The 15,089-nt window shown below is 38.9% G+C and overlaps 1 protein-coding gene across 1 annotated transcript in view; it reads right to left on the bottom strand.

The window, feature by feature from the left end:
• ERICH3 (glutamate rich 3) overlaps positions 1 to 15,089 on the bottom strand; it is a 113,215-nt gene that overhangs the window by 24,221 nt on the left and 73,905 nt on the right. Inside the window, exons 10-12 of the mRNA XM_059377093.1 lie at positions 13,511 to 13,697; positions 9,389 to 9,687; positions 4,048 to 4,284 (exon numbers count right to left, since the gene is read on the bottom strand). Of these exons, the coding sequence (XP_059233076.1) occupies positions 4,048 to 4,284; positions 9,389 to 9,687; positions 13,511 to 13,697 (723 nt within the window). The remainder of the gene's footprint in view (positions 1 to 4,047; positions 4,285 to 9,388; positions 9,688 to 13,510; positions 13,698 to 15,089) is intronic.

Consider the following 15,089-nt stretch of genomic DNA (forward strand, 5'->3'; position numbering starts at 1 on the left):
TTCTCAGCGACATGACGCTTTTCCCCTCAACCTTATAACATTCATCCATGACAATATATTTTCAACTAGTGACTTAGTGCCTGGGGTTGCCAACACAAATGCAGAGAAAAGGAAGCTGTCGTTCTTTTTAAACGATGGAAAGTCTTACACGTCATGCCTAAACCAGGGTGCTCTCTTCGTGGCTCTCGTTCCCTGGGGCTCATCACTCATGGCTACTCAGCGCAGAGCGTTCATCAAGGCGGGCCCACGCCATTGTGAGCCGGCACTTTAAATGGGGCCAACTTGTCACCAGAGTGACAGCCTGGGCAATTGTTTGCCCTCTGGGAACAGGTGCAGGCAGGTTCAAATGAAACACGTCCAAATACTAACAGCAAGATTCTTAATCATGTCAGTAAAAAGGATGAACTGGTGTCTCAGACTCAGTGGTCACAATATTCCTCTTACTCTTCTGAAGATGAAATGCTGTCCGGCTTTTTAATAGAGTGTTCCAAGGAACCCACTGTGTCATTATCATTTTTAATACATGCTACTTTGTTTGCTGGATGAAATCTCTAATTCAGATACTCTGCATGCTAAAAGGAATGTTTCTGAATAACACGAGGCCAGGTTATCAAAATCAAGGGATGGGAAATAAAAGAGCTGGGAGGTAGAGGAAAGAAAGAGTAATAAGAATGAGATTTTATTTCAAAATAATGGCAAAGTTTTAATGTAAATACCAAAAATGCAAAAGAGCTCTTAATAATATCATTATTGAAGCAACAAAATAAAATAGTTGGCAAATTTAATTTCTGGCTCTTAAATTTCCCATTTGCGGGCTAGATTTTATATGTTCTAGTAGATTTCACTACGTACCTCTTCAAAAATATTATATATTCTCTACCCAATAATGCAGCTAACTATATACAATCTTTTCCAATAAAATTCTAAGGTGCTTTTATTCGTGGCGAATAAAAGCATCTTAGTGTTCTTGGTGTTAAAACAATCAAGCAATTGCATAATATTTACAAAATGTCTTTGAGGAAATCACCTCTGTGAAGAGTAACAAAGACAACATACAGTGCTGGCTTTAAGAGTGTAACAATTTTGTGTTATTAACTTGTGTAATTAATTTGATGGGTAAAATTTACCATATGAAACAATAAGAGACAATGAATAAGAGAATAATGAATTACTGAATGATAGTGTTATAAACTAAGGAGCTCAGTGAAAGCTAGCAAGGTAGGACAGGGTCACGGAGGAGGGGCCTCAGCTGGAACTGAGCTCAATGCCTGGGAGTGGACAGGGAAGTCCATCCAGGGAGGAGAAAGGTCAATTGGAGTAAAAGTAGAAAATGTCCATTTATATGTCCTTTCTTCAAAAATAAAAAAAAATAAAAAAATAAAAAAGACTCTAGAGAAGAAGAGCTCAAGTGCCTCTAAAACGTAGTCTTGAGGAAGGAGAATCCTTTGGGGGTGGGGGGGATTTGTTTTACTTTCAGATAAAGAGATATTTTCTCATTTGGAACATTATTATATTGTTTCTCCAAAATCCAGGCTCTGATGTTGGGTAATGTTTTTATGTCTTGGTTCCACTGCTTTCTGGTTGTATGAGTTCCTTGGAATCCCACCATATCCAAGTTTATGTATTTGTAAAATGGAGATAAAAAAGTACCTGCTTTTCAAGACTGTTTGTTTTATAATTCATATAAAATATTTAACACAGTACTTAGTACAGAGTCTTAATAAACAATACCTTCTGGATCCCTTTCCAAACATAGGATTCCAATTATTTATATGTAAGCAGTATTCAGTGTTAAAGCTTACCTATTCTGTCAGTTATTCAATAATCACAGGTCTAAGTGATTAAAGCTTTCCCTCCAAGGAAGATCCAAGTACTGCCTACACCCTCTCTGTTTGAACATAAAAATTTATTCTGTTTTAGAAAAAATCCATCTGAACCTATGAAAATAAGATGATTATGTATCACAAAAATAATCCCAGATGACCAAAGATTAAAAGAATGTGCTGAATCTTCATGAAATCAACACTTGTTAATTCCTCACCATTACTGAAGAAATGAAAAACTGAGTCCCTGTGTTTTGAACCAGTTATATTTACAAGCAAACACGTTTAGTTCTTTTCCAGGTTTAAGTCACTCATATAATTTATTCAAAATTTGATTCATGTGATATCACTTTTCCATAGAATTCTTTCACTTTCTCTATGCCATATAGGAATATAAACTTAAATCCAATATTCACATTCAAATTGAGAAAAACCTTATATATTAAGCATGCCTGGAAATATAAAATGCAAGTTTTAAGAGAAATTAGAGAAATGGCCTAGTTTAGACTTTATAAAAAATGTTTCAATGCCTGGCCATTAATTTGAGTGGGTCTTTCAACTATAATAAAAGTGACAGCAAATTTTGTTTTTGAGTTTAGTAATAGCGAACATCATTCTAAATTCCATGGTGCTTTACTCTTTGCTTTGACTGTCAGGAAACTCAGGATTAAATTTTTAGTTCAAGCTTAGTGATGGTCCTACCTATGGTTCCCAGTAAAATTATCTTCTCTTTTACTCTAAACAGTTTCTGAATTTTATTGCCTTTATGTGTGTGCATGAAATTTTAGAATAGGTTTGCTTAAATTATTTCTTGAAGAGAGCATAACTAAAATATTTGCTTTTATGATTACTTGGTTACTGAATTTACTCTTATTTTATATTATCCCAGTATACTACTCTAATTCAAAATTCTGAATTTTATACAATAAAAAATGTTGAGAGGAGGAAAGAATGGGGGAAATGGACAGTAATTTAAAAAGTTGTTATGGGGCGCCTGGGTGGCTCATTCAGTTGGGCATCTACCTTTGGCTCAGGTCATGATCCCAGGGTTCTGGGATGGAGCTCCGCATTCCTGCTCTGAGGGGAGTCTGTTTCTCCCTCTCCCTCTCCCTCTGCCCTCCTCTACCCCCTGTCAAATAAATAATTAAATCTTTTTTTTTTTTTTTTTTTTTAAATTTTTTTTTTTTTTTTTTTAGAGAGAAATCACAAATAGATGGAGAGGCAGGCAGAGAGAGAGAGAGAGGGAAGCAGGCTCCCTGCTGAGCAGAGAGCCCGATGTGGGACTCGATCCCAGGACCCTGAGATCATGACCTGAGCTGAAGGCAGTGGCTTAACCCACTGAGCCACCCAGGCGCCCTAAATCTTAAAAAAAAAAAAAAAAAAAAGTCCTCGTAATGTGACCTCATTCTCCAGCCCAAAGCAAACTACAAAGACATACATATCTATAACTAGTAAATACTCCCAATGTACCAGGAGAGATCTCAGATTAACTAAGAATCACATAACTTTGGTCAAACCCTTTTATGGGACAGCAGGAAATTGTTTCCTTCTTTGATTGAACATTATTTCAGGAAACTAAGTTCTTTTAAAAAGTCTTAAAATGCTTGAAATATGCCTCAGATGATAAGGGCAACTTTCTCTACCTGATAACTTTTCTCTATTTTCTCCATGAATATTCAAAGTCACTTTTGACTTGCAGACTGGGAGAGAGCTGCCTTTACCAAGAGAGATAATCCTTCCATGAAACTAAGATGCCAGCACCCTGTGTACAAAGTAAGTGAAGACAAAAAGTGAACTTGGGCAAGAATCTCAAACTTTCCCTTTAACTGAATGGAAGATACTTTGCATTTTTCCAAGGGTATAAAATGGTGTGCACACACATGCATGCACATGGGTGTGTGTGTGTGTGTGTGTCTATATATGTATGTAAGAGGGTTACTTTGGGATTTAGAAAAAAAAAAGGAGTAACTTTCTAAGTAAACAGAAGGCATGTCACTACAAGCTTTACTGAGGACTGGTGAAAAATCCCAGCAAACTAAGGAAAGAAGGGATTAAGGAGTGACCCCATAAATTAGGTATTTATGGAAGACTGATCACCATCCCCTGGTTAGGGATCTAGGCTCTAAATGCTCCCTTAAAAAAGGATCATCCCATTAAAGGTAAAGGAAAGTAGTGAGCGCACTTGGTGAACAGCTCATGTCCCATGACCTGGGTAACAACTTGCCTTGTTTATCCTCCTCCAACTCACTGTCAGAGCACCCATCACCTTCATCTTTTAAATTGTCGTCAGCATCTGCTGCCTTTTGTGACGAGGTTTCACTCTCCTTTTCCGGATCTAATTGGTCTTTTTCATCATCTGAGGGTGACTTTGACGTCCCAGTCATTTGGTCATCAGCCTGTCCTTCTTCATTAGCTTTCTCATCTTGTTTCTCCTCCTCTACTTCAAAATCTTCTTCATATTCTGAGGGGGAGAAAAATCACACTGTAAGAAGGAAAATAGAATCTCTGATACTTAACCCATTTTACTTTAATGAGAACTTTGACTCCACTACCCTCTCTTCTCTGGGCCTTTCTTTGCTTCTTTTTCACACAATTACTGAACATGGAAAACCAACAGCAAGTGATCAAAGATTAAAATCAGTTACATACACAAGAGCACAAAGGCAGTAAAGTTCCAAATAACGAGTCTAAAACCTAATGAAAGTTCATTTACAAATGGACATCATCATCTACAATAACCAAAATGGAAAAGAGAAGAACTTGATAGAAAACAATAAATTAGAAATAAATTAAAAATGAAGAGAACAGGATTATAATAATGAAAGTTAATTTGGAGACCCAGTGAGGTCATATTTCATATGAAGAATGGTCAAAATATTTGGATATCAAGTTAATGAATAGTGAAGTGGAAAAATTCAATTAATCAAGTCCAAAGGCTCTGAGAAGTAATACTGTGAATAGCACATTCTTTGAGAACCAAATGGACATTAAAAAAAAAAGGATTATGAGGGATTCTATACCTAGACCAGAACCCAAATCATATGCATTATTCATCCCTATAGTCAAGGAAATAATTACATTCCAAGAATAAAAAATTCTCATAAAATAGAACATTCCTGTCACAGCCACTAATTTGCTTCATTCCCAACAGAAGTGCAACAAATCCGTACCAGAAAAAGGAAATTGTTACATCAGATAAACTCCAGCTGTCCCTTGTGGTTATAATTTTTCACCTTTCATATTTAATTGTTCCCCTTTTTCCTCCACCCAAAACAAAGAATCTTGAAATGACAACATGCCAAGGATAGAGAGCGCAAAGATTTCATGCAGAACCAATTAAGCAAATAAACAATTATCTCTAAAATAAAATTTATTGGGAAAATAAAGCTTTCCCAATAAATACACAAAGTTTTGTGTATTTTAGTTAATAGATATTCTGGCTTCCTTGCCAGTGGTGGGGACCTCTCAGGTAATTACTTAGAGCTATCTACCCTGCCCCAATGAAAGAAACTTAATTTAGAAATGCATGCCCTGTGCATGTGAAGAAAGCTCTGCTAATGCAGGGGTTGTATGAGGGAGATGTAAGGGGAAAGTGAAATCAGAAACTGTAACAAAGAAAGGCAAACAAAGAGAATTCGTCACAAGGAGGTTTTCATGAAAGAGATTCAATATGGGGAATGTGAAAGGTGAAATATTATCAGCAAAACAAAATTATAAATAAGAAGATGAAAAGTGTGGTTTATATCATATGAAACAAACAGGAAATACTAATAAAAACCAGTATTTTTCTCCAACTATTTCAGGCCAAATGATAGGATAGTTCTCACTTAACCCAGTCACTGTCGATCAATAAACCTTTCATGAGACCCTTTAATGTAGAAAAGGTAAAATTGCAAGGTAAGAGACACGACAATAACACAATCCCTGCCACCAAGGAATCCCCAATTTTTGTGGAGGAATGAGATGCAAGTACAGAAGAGATATGGGACTCATAGTCGTTTTTATACACGGTCCTCTGGACACTGAGTGTTCTTGCTATGGGTTTTCACACAGGACTCCTGACTAATTATGTGAAATAGTGTCAAATGGTTGGGATGGAATAAAAAAAAAAGGCAGAAAATCATTTGGAGATCATGGAAGACTTCACGAAAGGAGTAGTTTAGGTTAGCCACAGAACACACGTTTATACCCGCACACCCAGTCACTACAGAGAAACACATGCATCTGTCACTTTACAGATACTTGCTGCTGGTCACAGGATAAGCAGGGGCCAAAAAAACACGAGTGACCTGCTATAATTCCATCAACAGTGTCACATAGTGGTGACGTATGAGGGTTTTAGAGGCAGGCCGACATGTGCCCAAGTCCACGTGAAAACACTTGCTAAGTGTGTGACCTTACACAATCTGTACATCTTCAAGGTTCCGTTTCTTCATTTGTGACATGGTAGTGCCTGCCTCACAAAGCAGTGGTGACTATTAAAGCAAGAAGCCCTGTAACAAGGCTGCACTGGTGTCTTCATCAGAGAAGCATCTGCCTTTGGCTCAGGTCATGATCTCGGGGTCCTGGGGTCGAGCCCCATGTCAGGCTCCCTGCTCGGTGGAGAGCCTGCTTCTCCTTCTCCCCCCAACTTAGGTGCTCTCCCTCTCTCTCAAATAAATTAAATCTTTTAAAAAATGTAATGGAGGCCCCTGATTAAAACTGGAGAAGTACAAGTGTCCACAATTAAGACACAATTACACTTATATTATTGAAGCCGAGCATAAAATTGAAGTAACATGTAGTGAACCAGAAGAACAGTCCGCACATCCTCTTTTGCAGGAGCTTCTGTGCTTTCTCTCAAAGTACGAAATTCCAGGCTGCCCTTGTTTGCTCTACCCACTGCAGTCATCGCACCTATCACCCCTCCATTCACCAAGAGCATGTGATCAGCACGAGAGCTCAGAGCCGCCTCCTTTGTGGTATCTTCTCCATACGGGTGGGCTGGCGGCATGCTTTCTGGATCCCTTTTCATAATTTCTTCTGTTTCTCCTATCTCATCTTCCTTCTTCCAAGGAATTTAATTAGCTTGTTGTTTACCATCCCCACTAATAAGGAAGGGAGCTGACGTGAGGTCAACATCAATCCAGCTGCAACCCTTTCTCACTGACCTCCACTCAAGTTTCTGGCTGCCCTTTCCCATCGGTGGATGCCTGTAGAGAGCTGAAGCCTGGTTGCCTCTGTTTCTCCTCCTCCTCCTCCCACTCCTCCTCTTCCTTCTTTTCTTTTTAAAATCCATTAACTAGCCAACCCAGAAGAAAGATCTTGGGGAAAGCTATAGCATAGCCATAAAGTTCATACTCCTCTAACACTGGCCATGTTGGTTTAAGGAAAAAAAAAAAGAAGAAGAAGAAGAATATTAATCCTCTCCTGAGCATGGCTTTAATAAACCTACACATCTTGGAAGTTAAAACACATAAAAACATGTCTGATTTGTTCATCTCTGTGCTACTGCTATTGCCATAGATAGTTTTAAATCCTCAGTCTAAGATAATAAAGACTAGAACGGATCACAGAGAGAGATAAACTGGGTCAAAGTGTTACAAGGGAAATCTTTTTTAAGATGATCACATTCTTTCAGTAATAAACAAAGTCCAGTGCTATAATAGCTTTGTAAGTCTTCTCTCGAGTTTCTGAAACCCTTGGGCACCAGGTAGATGAGATGAGGAGGAGGAACCTAGGATCTGCCCCTTTCCCAATGCCGGTTCTTCCACAGGTCATCCCAGCCCACGGCTAATGCTCCTCTAATCCCAGCGCTGTCTCCTTGCTGTAAGCAGGACACACCGGTGGCTCTCCCTTTCTGACTCTGGTTACCACAACCAGGTAACATTGAGGACAACTTGTGCAGAATAGGAGGTAGTACAGTGTGGGAAGTCTGGGTGTGGGAATTAGACAAGCCTGCGTATTGGAGTGTGGCAGAGTATGTGGGCCCACAATATGCCACTTTGGCATCAGGGTTATATTGAGCTGAAGGCAACTGAGAAGTAGCAGGTTCAAGAAGAGCTCTTTGCCCTCTGCCTATTTGCCTAAAAGCAGGACATAAACTTGTGAAGGTGTCTCCTTTCTCCCTTTTATCCAGGAAGGACAGAAGTTAATCAAAGAAGACAACTCTACACCCTTATCAGTCCAGAAAAAAGCCCCCGAGGAATCAGCATCAAAAACCTCACTGAAAACAGCCTTTATCTAGCATTAATTTTGCCATATATTGCTTTCCCATAATTTGCTGTCCCAGAAACTCAGTGCTGTATCTTTGTCTTGTCACTTCTAAAAGCTTATTGTTCTTTTGCTAAGATGCTATTACATAAGCCCAAGGTCTAACCACCCCCTTGAGTTCCTCAGCACTGAGTGCTCCTGGGTGTATGTCTGAAGCACATGCTAAGACAGTTCTGTCTGTTTCTCCTGTTTCAATCTCTTTTGTCAGTCTCATTCACAAGGACCCAGCCAAAGAACCTAAATGGGTCCAAGAAAAAGCTTTCCTCTCCTACAGTATAAATCGTAGTTCTGCTGCTTTCTGTTTCTCTGTCTGAGCTTCAGTTTCCTAGCCCACAAAATGGAGGGATAATATCTACCACAATGAAAGGTAAGGATAAAATTAAGTAGTGTGTGTGGGGGGGATCCTGGGTGGCTCAGTGAGTTAAGCATCAGACTCTTGATTGCGATTCAATTCATGATCTCAGGGTCGTAGGACTGAGCCCAGTGTGGGGCTCTGTACTGGGCGTAGAGCCTGCTTAGGATTCTCTCTCTCTCCCTCTACCCTCTCCTGCCCACAACCCCCCAAGCACCCTCTCTCTCTAACAAAAGAAGACAAAACAGGACAAAAAAAGCGTGTGGAAAACTCTGGCCCAGTGCTCAGTGCCTGGCACTTTCATTATTGTTATTATCACTACTCTACATATGAGAGTGTGTGTGTATGTGTGTGTGTGTGTGTGAGAGAGAGAGAGAGGGAGAGAGGGAGAGAGAGAAAGACAGAGAAGAAGGAATGGAGGGAGGGAGGGAGGGGAGGAGAGAGGGAGGGAGGGGAGGAAGAAGAGGAGAACAAGAGAGAATAACAAGGAAGGCAGACAGATCTGCTCTAGGACCCCGAGCCTATGTCAACTGTTTTTACTTATGGCATATTCCTATTACTATATAAGCATATTGTGCCTACCGAATCCCAAGCATCAATTTCACCAAAGCAAGTACATTCAAATTCTAAAGAAAAAAAAAAAAAAAAGTAAAATTCTCTTTGGTCAACCAAGTCTCTCTGTGCAGAAGTGAATAGAGCTTCTGGCTCATGCAGACAGAAATTCCCCTCCTGCCCCTGCGAACACCTTCCCCTCTCCCGAAGGAGGCCTGTCCTCCTCTGAGGTGGGTGACACAGACTCCATGCAAAGCAGAGAGGAAATGTGGTCAGGGATACCTCCGTGTAACAGAGCTGCCTGAACACTGTAATGGTGGGTTTTGTTGCACATTTCCACAAGGGCGTTTTAAAGACTGAAGCAAAACAACAATAACAACAACAAAAAGAACTCTGTAGAATCCATTACCGTATTTAAATATATTTTCCTGGGCATCCTCCCAAGCTCCTTGTCCTGGTTTTTCTTTAAGTTCCATTTCTTCCACAGCTGTCCTCACTTCCACAATCCCTGTTTTTTCTTCTTGAGCTGAAAAAATGACTGAAGTGGCTTTGTTCCCCTCCATCTCACTCCTTCTTGGTATCATGTGCCCTCTGCCCTTCCTCAGTTTCCCCTCACCCTTCTTCAGTTCTTCTCTTTTCTCAACACTCTTCTCTTTCCTGGGTTTTGGTGAAGTTGGATTTTTGTCAAGGCCCATTGCAATGATGCACCTATGAAAAAAATAGATACACATAAGGTACTTATTAACTTTTATATATAACACAATGGAAACTCTAAGCTTTTTAAAATCACTTCTTTCTTATTCCAGTAAGAATATTATAAGACATATTTTATTATAATACACATAGTTCATTAGAATAAGCTATTTTCTCATTCATACCAAATTTTTATAAATGAACACAACTATTAACAACTTTACCCACAGTAATAAAAAAGAAAACAACTTAACAATTAAGAACAGTTGTCTCAAACTAAAACTTTTGCCTTTAAAGCGTGTGTTTAGCCTTATTACAGAGTCCAATAAGCATATCATTCAAGTTCTTAAATGAGAATTATGTGATAAAAGAACATTCAGGTATATAAACAGGGAAGCTGAGATAAAAATAATCAGAAGAAAGGTGCCATTCAGTCTTAGATAATTTGTTATTCCAACAACACAACAACAAAAGACTTATATACAAGGTGGACTCTAAATAAATATGATTGATTTTTTAAGAAACATATACACTCCAATGTTGTTGTGTCCTTTAAGTAAACACCTCGTAGAGCTTGCATGCTTATTTTAATAGAACTGTCATCACTGTTTTTAGAATGGCCTTTTGAAGCCTGTACAACAATCTTTTGGTGACTTTTCCTGGCAATAAGCTTTTATTCTTTGGAGATGGCAACAATTTGTAGAGGTCATGAAGTCATTCCAAGTCAAATCTGGTGAAACAAGCAGGTGATCTGAATGCATTAAGACATTAAAAAATACTTTAAAGATCAGTTATAACAAAGTAACATGAATAAATCCTTCAGTAGCTTTTTTCCTTATCTCTCAAGTTACTATTGAAATAAAAACTCCAATGATGATAACACTACAGATGTTAATGAAAATATGATTATGGTCATAGTAAGGTTATTGAGCATTCCCTCTGTGCCAAGGTCTTTGCTGGGTACTGTATATCCATTATCTTACAGGATTCATTACCCAACCCAGGATGATACATTAAGAACTATCACCACAATTGACAAATCAGGAAACTGAGGCTGGCAGGCCTCCATGGCTTGCCCAAGCTCACTGAGCAGGTTAGGGATGGCGCTAGTCCCTGGGTCAGGATTGCTAGATTCCATCCCCTCACAATGAGGTACAAAGATATTGTTAGATTACAGGTGTAGCCCTTCCAGAAGGACGGCCCCACAAGACAGATGTTACACTGCAGGGCTTCCCACCAGGGAAAGTGTTCACACTCCACCAGAAACGAGCACAATCTGGAGAAGTTTGCACCAAGGCCTAGAGGTGATCTGGGACCTGAGAAAGCTGCCTGGTGATTGTCAACCTCCCCCAGCCTCCTCCTCTAGAACCAACTGGGTCTCCTTCCCTACAGGACTTACTGGAAAACGGAATCAATAGAGTGCACAGGTGAAAACGAATCCAAATGTAGTCAAGATGTGTCCATCCAGGAAGAACAGAAATAATATGTAAAATATGAAAACCACCTCCACGTGAATCAGATCCAATGGTAACTTCTTGAGCTAAAGATGTCACTGAATTTCAGCCATCCCCAGTCTAGAAGCAGCATAGGAATCAATTCTCCCAGCTTATGAGAACTTCGTTATATCACTTATCTTTTCAATATCTCCCCATAAAATAAAGCTAAAAGGATTTGCACTCAAAGTAACTATCAGGCTGTAAAAAATGAGATAATAAGAATACACTTACCTCCCCCATATTAAGCATGATAAATGTTTCTTGCCTGTAATGATGATGTACTTAGCACACTGCTTTCTGTGGAATCAAGGTGTCATGAATCTTCACAATATGATGACTAGCATTGCCTTCTGTTCAAGCTGTTCTTCCCTTATCAATGGCAACACCAAATCTATGGATTTGGAGCATCTGATCTGCTGTTACTTTTAGTTTATATTGTGACTACATGGAGGCTTTGATGCCTCCCTCCCGCATGCACAGACTTTTTATTGCCCATCTGCTCAGGGGAATTGGACGAACAAAGTGAACAACATCTGGGCTTTCCTCGTCACTGACTACCTATTTGACTTCTGAGTGTAATTGGAGGTGTTGATTCTGATTACCGAAGCTCAGTGCAGCCTGCATTCCACTTGGCTAGGCAATTCTTCCTCCTGTGCCTCACTCTAGCAGCTGAAAACAACTACCTCGTCTTTTCAGTTTCATGACTGAGAGAGGGGTACAAGCATGGAACCTCCCCACTTGGACATGACCACTGCTGAGCCTGCCTTGTTTTCTGAAGACCTTAAACAGGTAATGCCTAATCATTTTGAGAACTAGAACTCCCTACTGTTGTTTTAAAGAATTCCCTCCTCATAACCAAAGTTCCGGAACCACTATTTTTTAAACGAATCAAAATTAATTTCATTTTTAACAAATTAGAGGCATTCATGTACACCTCTTAAAATAATTAGAAGTATTATGGTGGATGTCACCGCCCCAAAGAAGTTATGTAATATTATAAGTGAATTATATTTTATAAATATTTATATTTGTATTATGTAAATAAAATATTTTTTAAAAGATAACAGACCTAACAATCCTTATTCTTTAAAATCACCACCACTTTGTTTTTATTATTTGAAAAGGTCAAAGAAGCCAGAGGGAATGAAATGAAATCAAATAAAAAATTGTACCTAGACTAATAAGTGTTAAATAGGAAAGTAGATGTCATCAATCAGATTTTAGTACTGACGATAAAACCTTCATAAAAAGTGTTTATAACCAAACTCTTACAGCTTGGATTTATACAGCAACTCTCAAAGAGTACAATGTGTTTGTGCATGGATGACTGTATATAGCTCATTAGCTTTCCTGGGAGTCAAACACAAATTTGTTAAATGACTTGCCCACAGTATGGAGAAAGCATATTTGAGTTGGAACAGGAAAACAGCCTCAGGTGGGCCCTCTGTACACCTGGGCACTCCTACTATTCGCTGTCCCACTGGCTGGATAACTCTTTCTCATGTTTTCTACCCACTTAAACCTCCAGTGCCTTCTTCCTTAAGCCTTAACCTCGGCTGACAAATTCTTGTTTGACAGAAAATACAGAAACAATCAGCAGAGAACTTGTAGTTGATCTCAACACACCCATCTTGTTAACTCCTTTACTTGTTATTTGCATTTCCCCCAGTAGAATGGGCTCCTTATGGGCAGGAACTTTGGTTGTTTCACTCCTGTTTTCTGGCTTGGCCAGAAAACTCAATTCTCCATGAGTACTTTTAGAAAAAAAAAGAAAGAAAGAAAGAAAACACTCCTACAAGCAGGTGTCCTCATTTCAAACAGAATGTCCAGTATGAAAGTTGACAAGCAACAGTCAAAATTGACCCTTTACCATGCATTTCGTTATGCCTGAGATTAAAACTAGGGGCATGAGAACAAGAACTGGGCACACCACGATGCAAACATGACCTGTCATTACCCAACCATGTAAGACAGATGCTTGGCACGTGCTTTGGACTCCCAAACCAGTTCGTAAGAAGAATGAGAATAAAATGCCCTCTCTCCTTCACTTCAGAAACAGAACTTAAAGCAGTATGAGGAAAGGGAAAGCGAGAGAAACAGAATTTGGAACACCAACAGCTTTTATCCCCTTTATAGAATATATCTGGAAATCTAACTTCTATCTAATAATTTCAAACACAACACACCCAGTTATAATAAGCAACTTTTAACTTAGATATTTTAGGCTCATCTACACTGATATCTTTGTTAACAAACTGTGCTGAGAAATGCATCAGTAGAAGCATAAAAAGAAAAAAACATAGCAAAACTTGCCCTCTACCAAAGGACATTTGTTTCCATACTTGTAGCAAGGAGATGATCTCTCCACGCACACAAACCCAAAGTAGCCTCGTTTGCCTCCAAGTCTGGAACCTTTTCGATGCTTATATTCACAGCAGGAGCTTAACCTGTTCACCTGCATCCCATTCAGGAAAAAGGTGAGACTGAAGGGGAAACCATGGTGCCTTTTGGAAATAAACTGAAAGGTCTCTGGAATTAAAAAAGTAAATACATCAGTGAAAGCAACTAACATCGGACTAATATGTTCAAAATGACATTTTTCTATTAGATAAGTACAATATTATGCTCTAGATCACCTTTTTAATTTGAGGACAATTTTAAGTTATAAAAACACATGCTGTTACTTTTATTTACAATAAATACCCCAAGGCATTATAAAACTCTGATTTTTAATAAAATAATAACATTATATGAGCTCTTATTATGGCCAGATGTTATGCCTGATTATTTTGGGTGTATTATTTCTCAACAAACACATGATGTGAGAATATTATTATCACTACTTTCTATATATAGAAATTGAAGTTCAAGGGAACTCAATAATTTATCCAAGATCATACGGTAAGAGGACAGTCAGTGTTGGAGTCCAAATATCTCTCTAGATTCCATCTTGCTATTTAGCTACTGATAATGTATAAGGCAAAAAGCTACTGTGAGCTCAGTAATGCATTTAAATAAATGTGTGTATTTAACTATGACTTGAACCAGCCTAATACATATATGGATGAGGTAGAATTATTTCATCTCAAATCCATTCTCAGTTCTGCCTGGATTTGGGTCTCCTCATTCCCCCACCCACCCAAAAGTCCTATCAATAAGTTAAGAACCACTGCTTGTAGTTAATAACTTTTATCATCCCAAGTCTTTTTAATGCACTTTGGAAAGATCTCACCCTAGAGATCCCAAATTCTAGGTCTAAGAAAACCCTATGCTACAGAGCAACTCAGAAACCTCCTTTTCATGACTCTTCTAATGTCTCTTCCTACAAAACAGTTCTCCCTGGACTTTTCCACTTGCACTAGTGATGGAGTTGATCACTTCATCTCTCTGCTCTGTATATCTTTCTTGTTGCTGTTATTATAATTGTTGAAAAATATGGCTATACCAGGGCTTCTCAAACTTTAGTGTGCATCAGAATACCCTGAGAGGCTTATTGTAACACAGTCTGCTGGGCTTCCCCCCAGAGTTTCTGATTCACTAGAGCCCAAGAATTTGCATTTCTATTAAGTTGCCAAGTGATGCTTGATCTTCTGGTCCAGGGACCCCAATGTGATAAGCCGGATGTAGATGTCTACTGTCCTGCGTGTTTATGAAATCCATGAGAGCTGGAACTAGTCTGACTCATCTTTGTTCCCCCAGGTCACAGGACAATGGCATAGAAAACCCCCCAAGAACTAATTAATGAATTATTATTTTAACCTGTTTCACAGTTATCTACAAATGCTATGTTCATACCACACTCTGCCCCCCAAAACTGTCTAAATCAGTTGCAACTTGTACTGAAGAATAGAATTACTGGAAAGCTAATTCCATCATTTATATGTTAGTGTTATGATATACAATTAAACACGCAAGGGAAGA

Source organism: Mustela nigripes, chromosome 14 (assembly GCF_022355385.1).
Source record: "Mustela nigripes isolate SB6536 chromosome 14, MUSNIG.SB6536, whole genome shotgun sequence".
NCBI lineage: Eukaryota > Metazoa > Chordata > Mammalia > Carnivora > Mustelidae > Mustela > Mustela nigripes.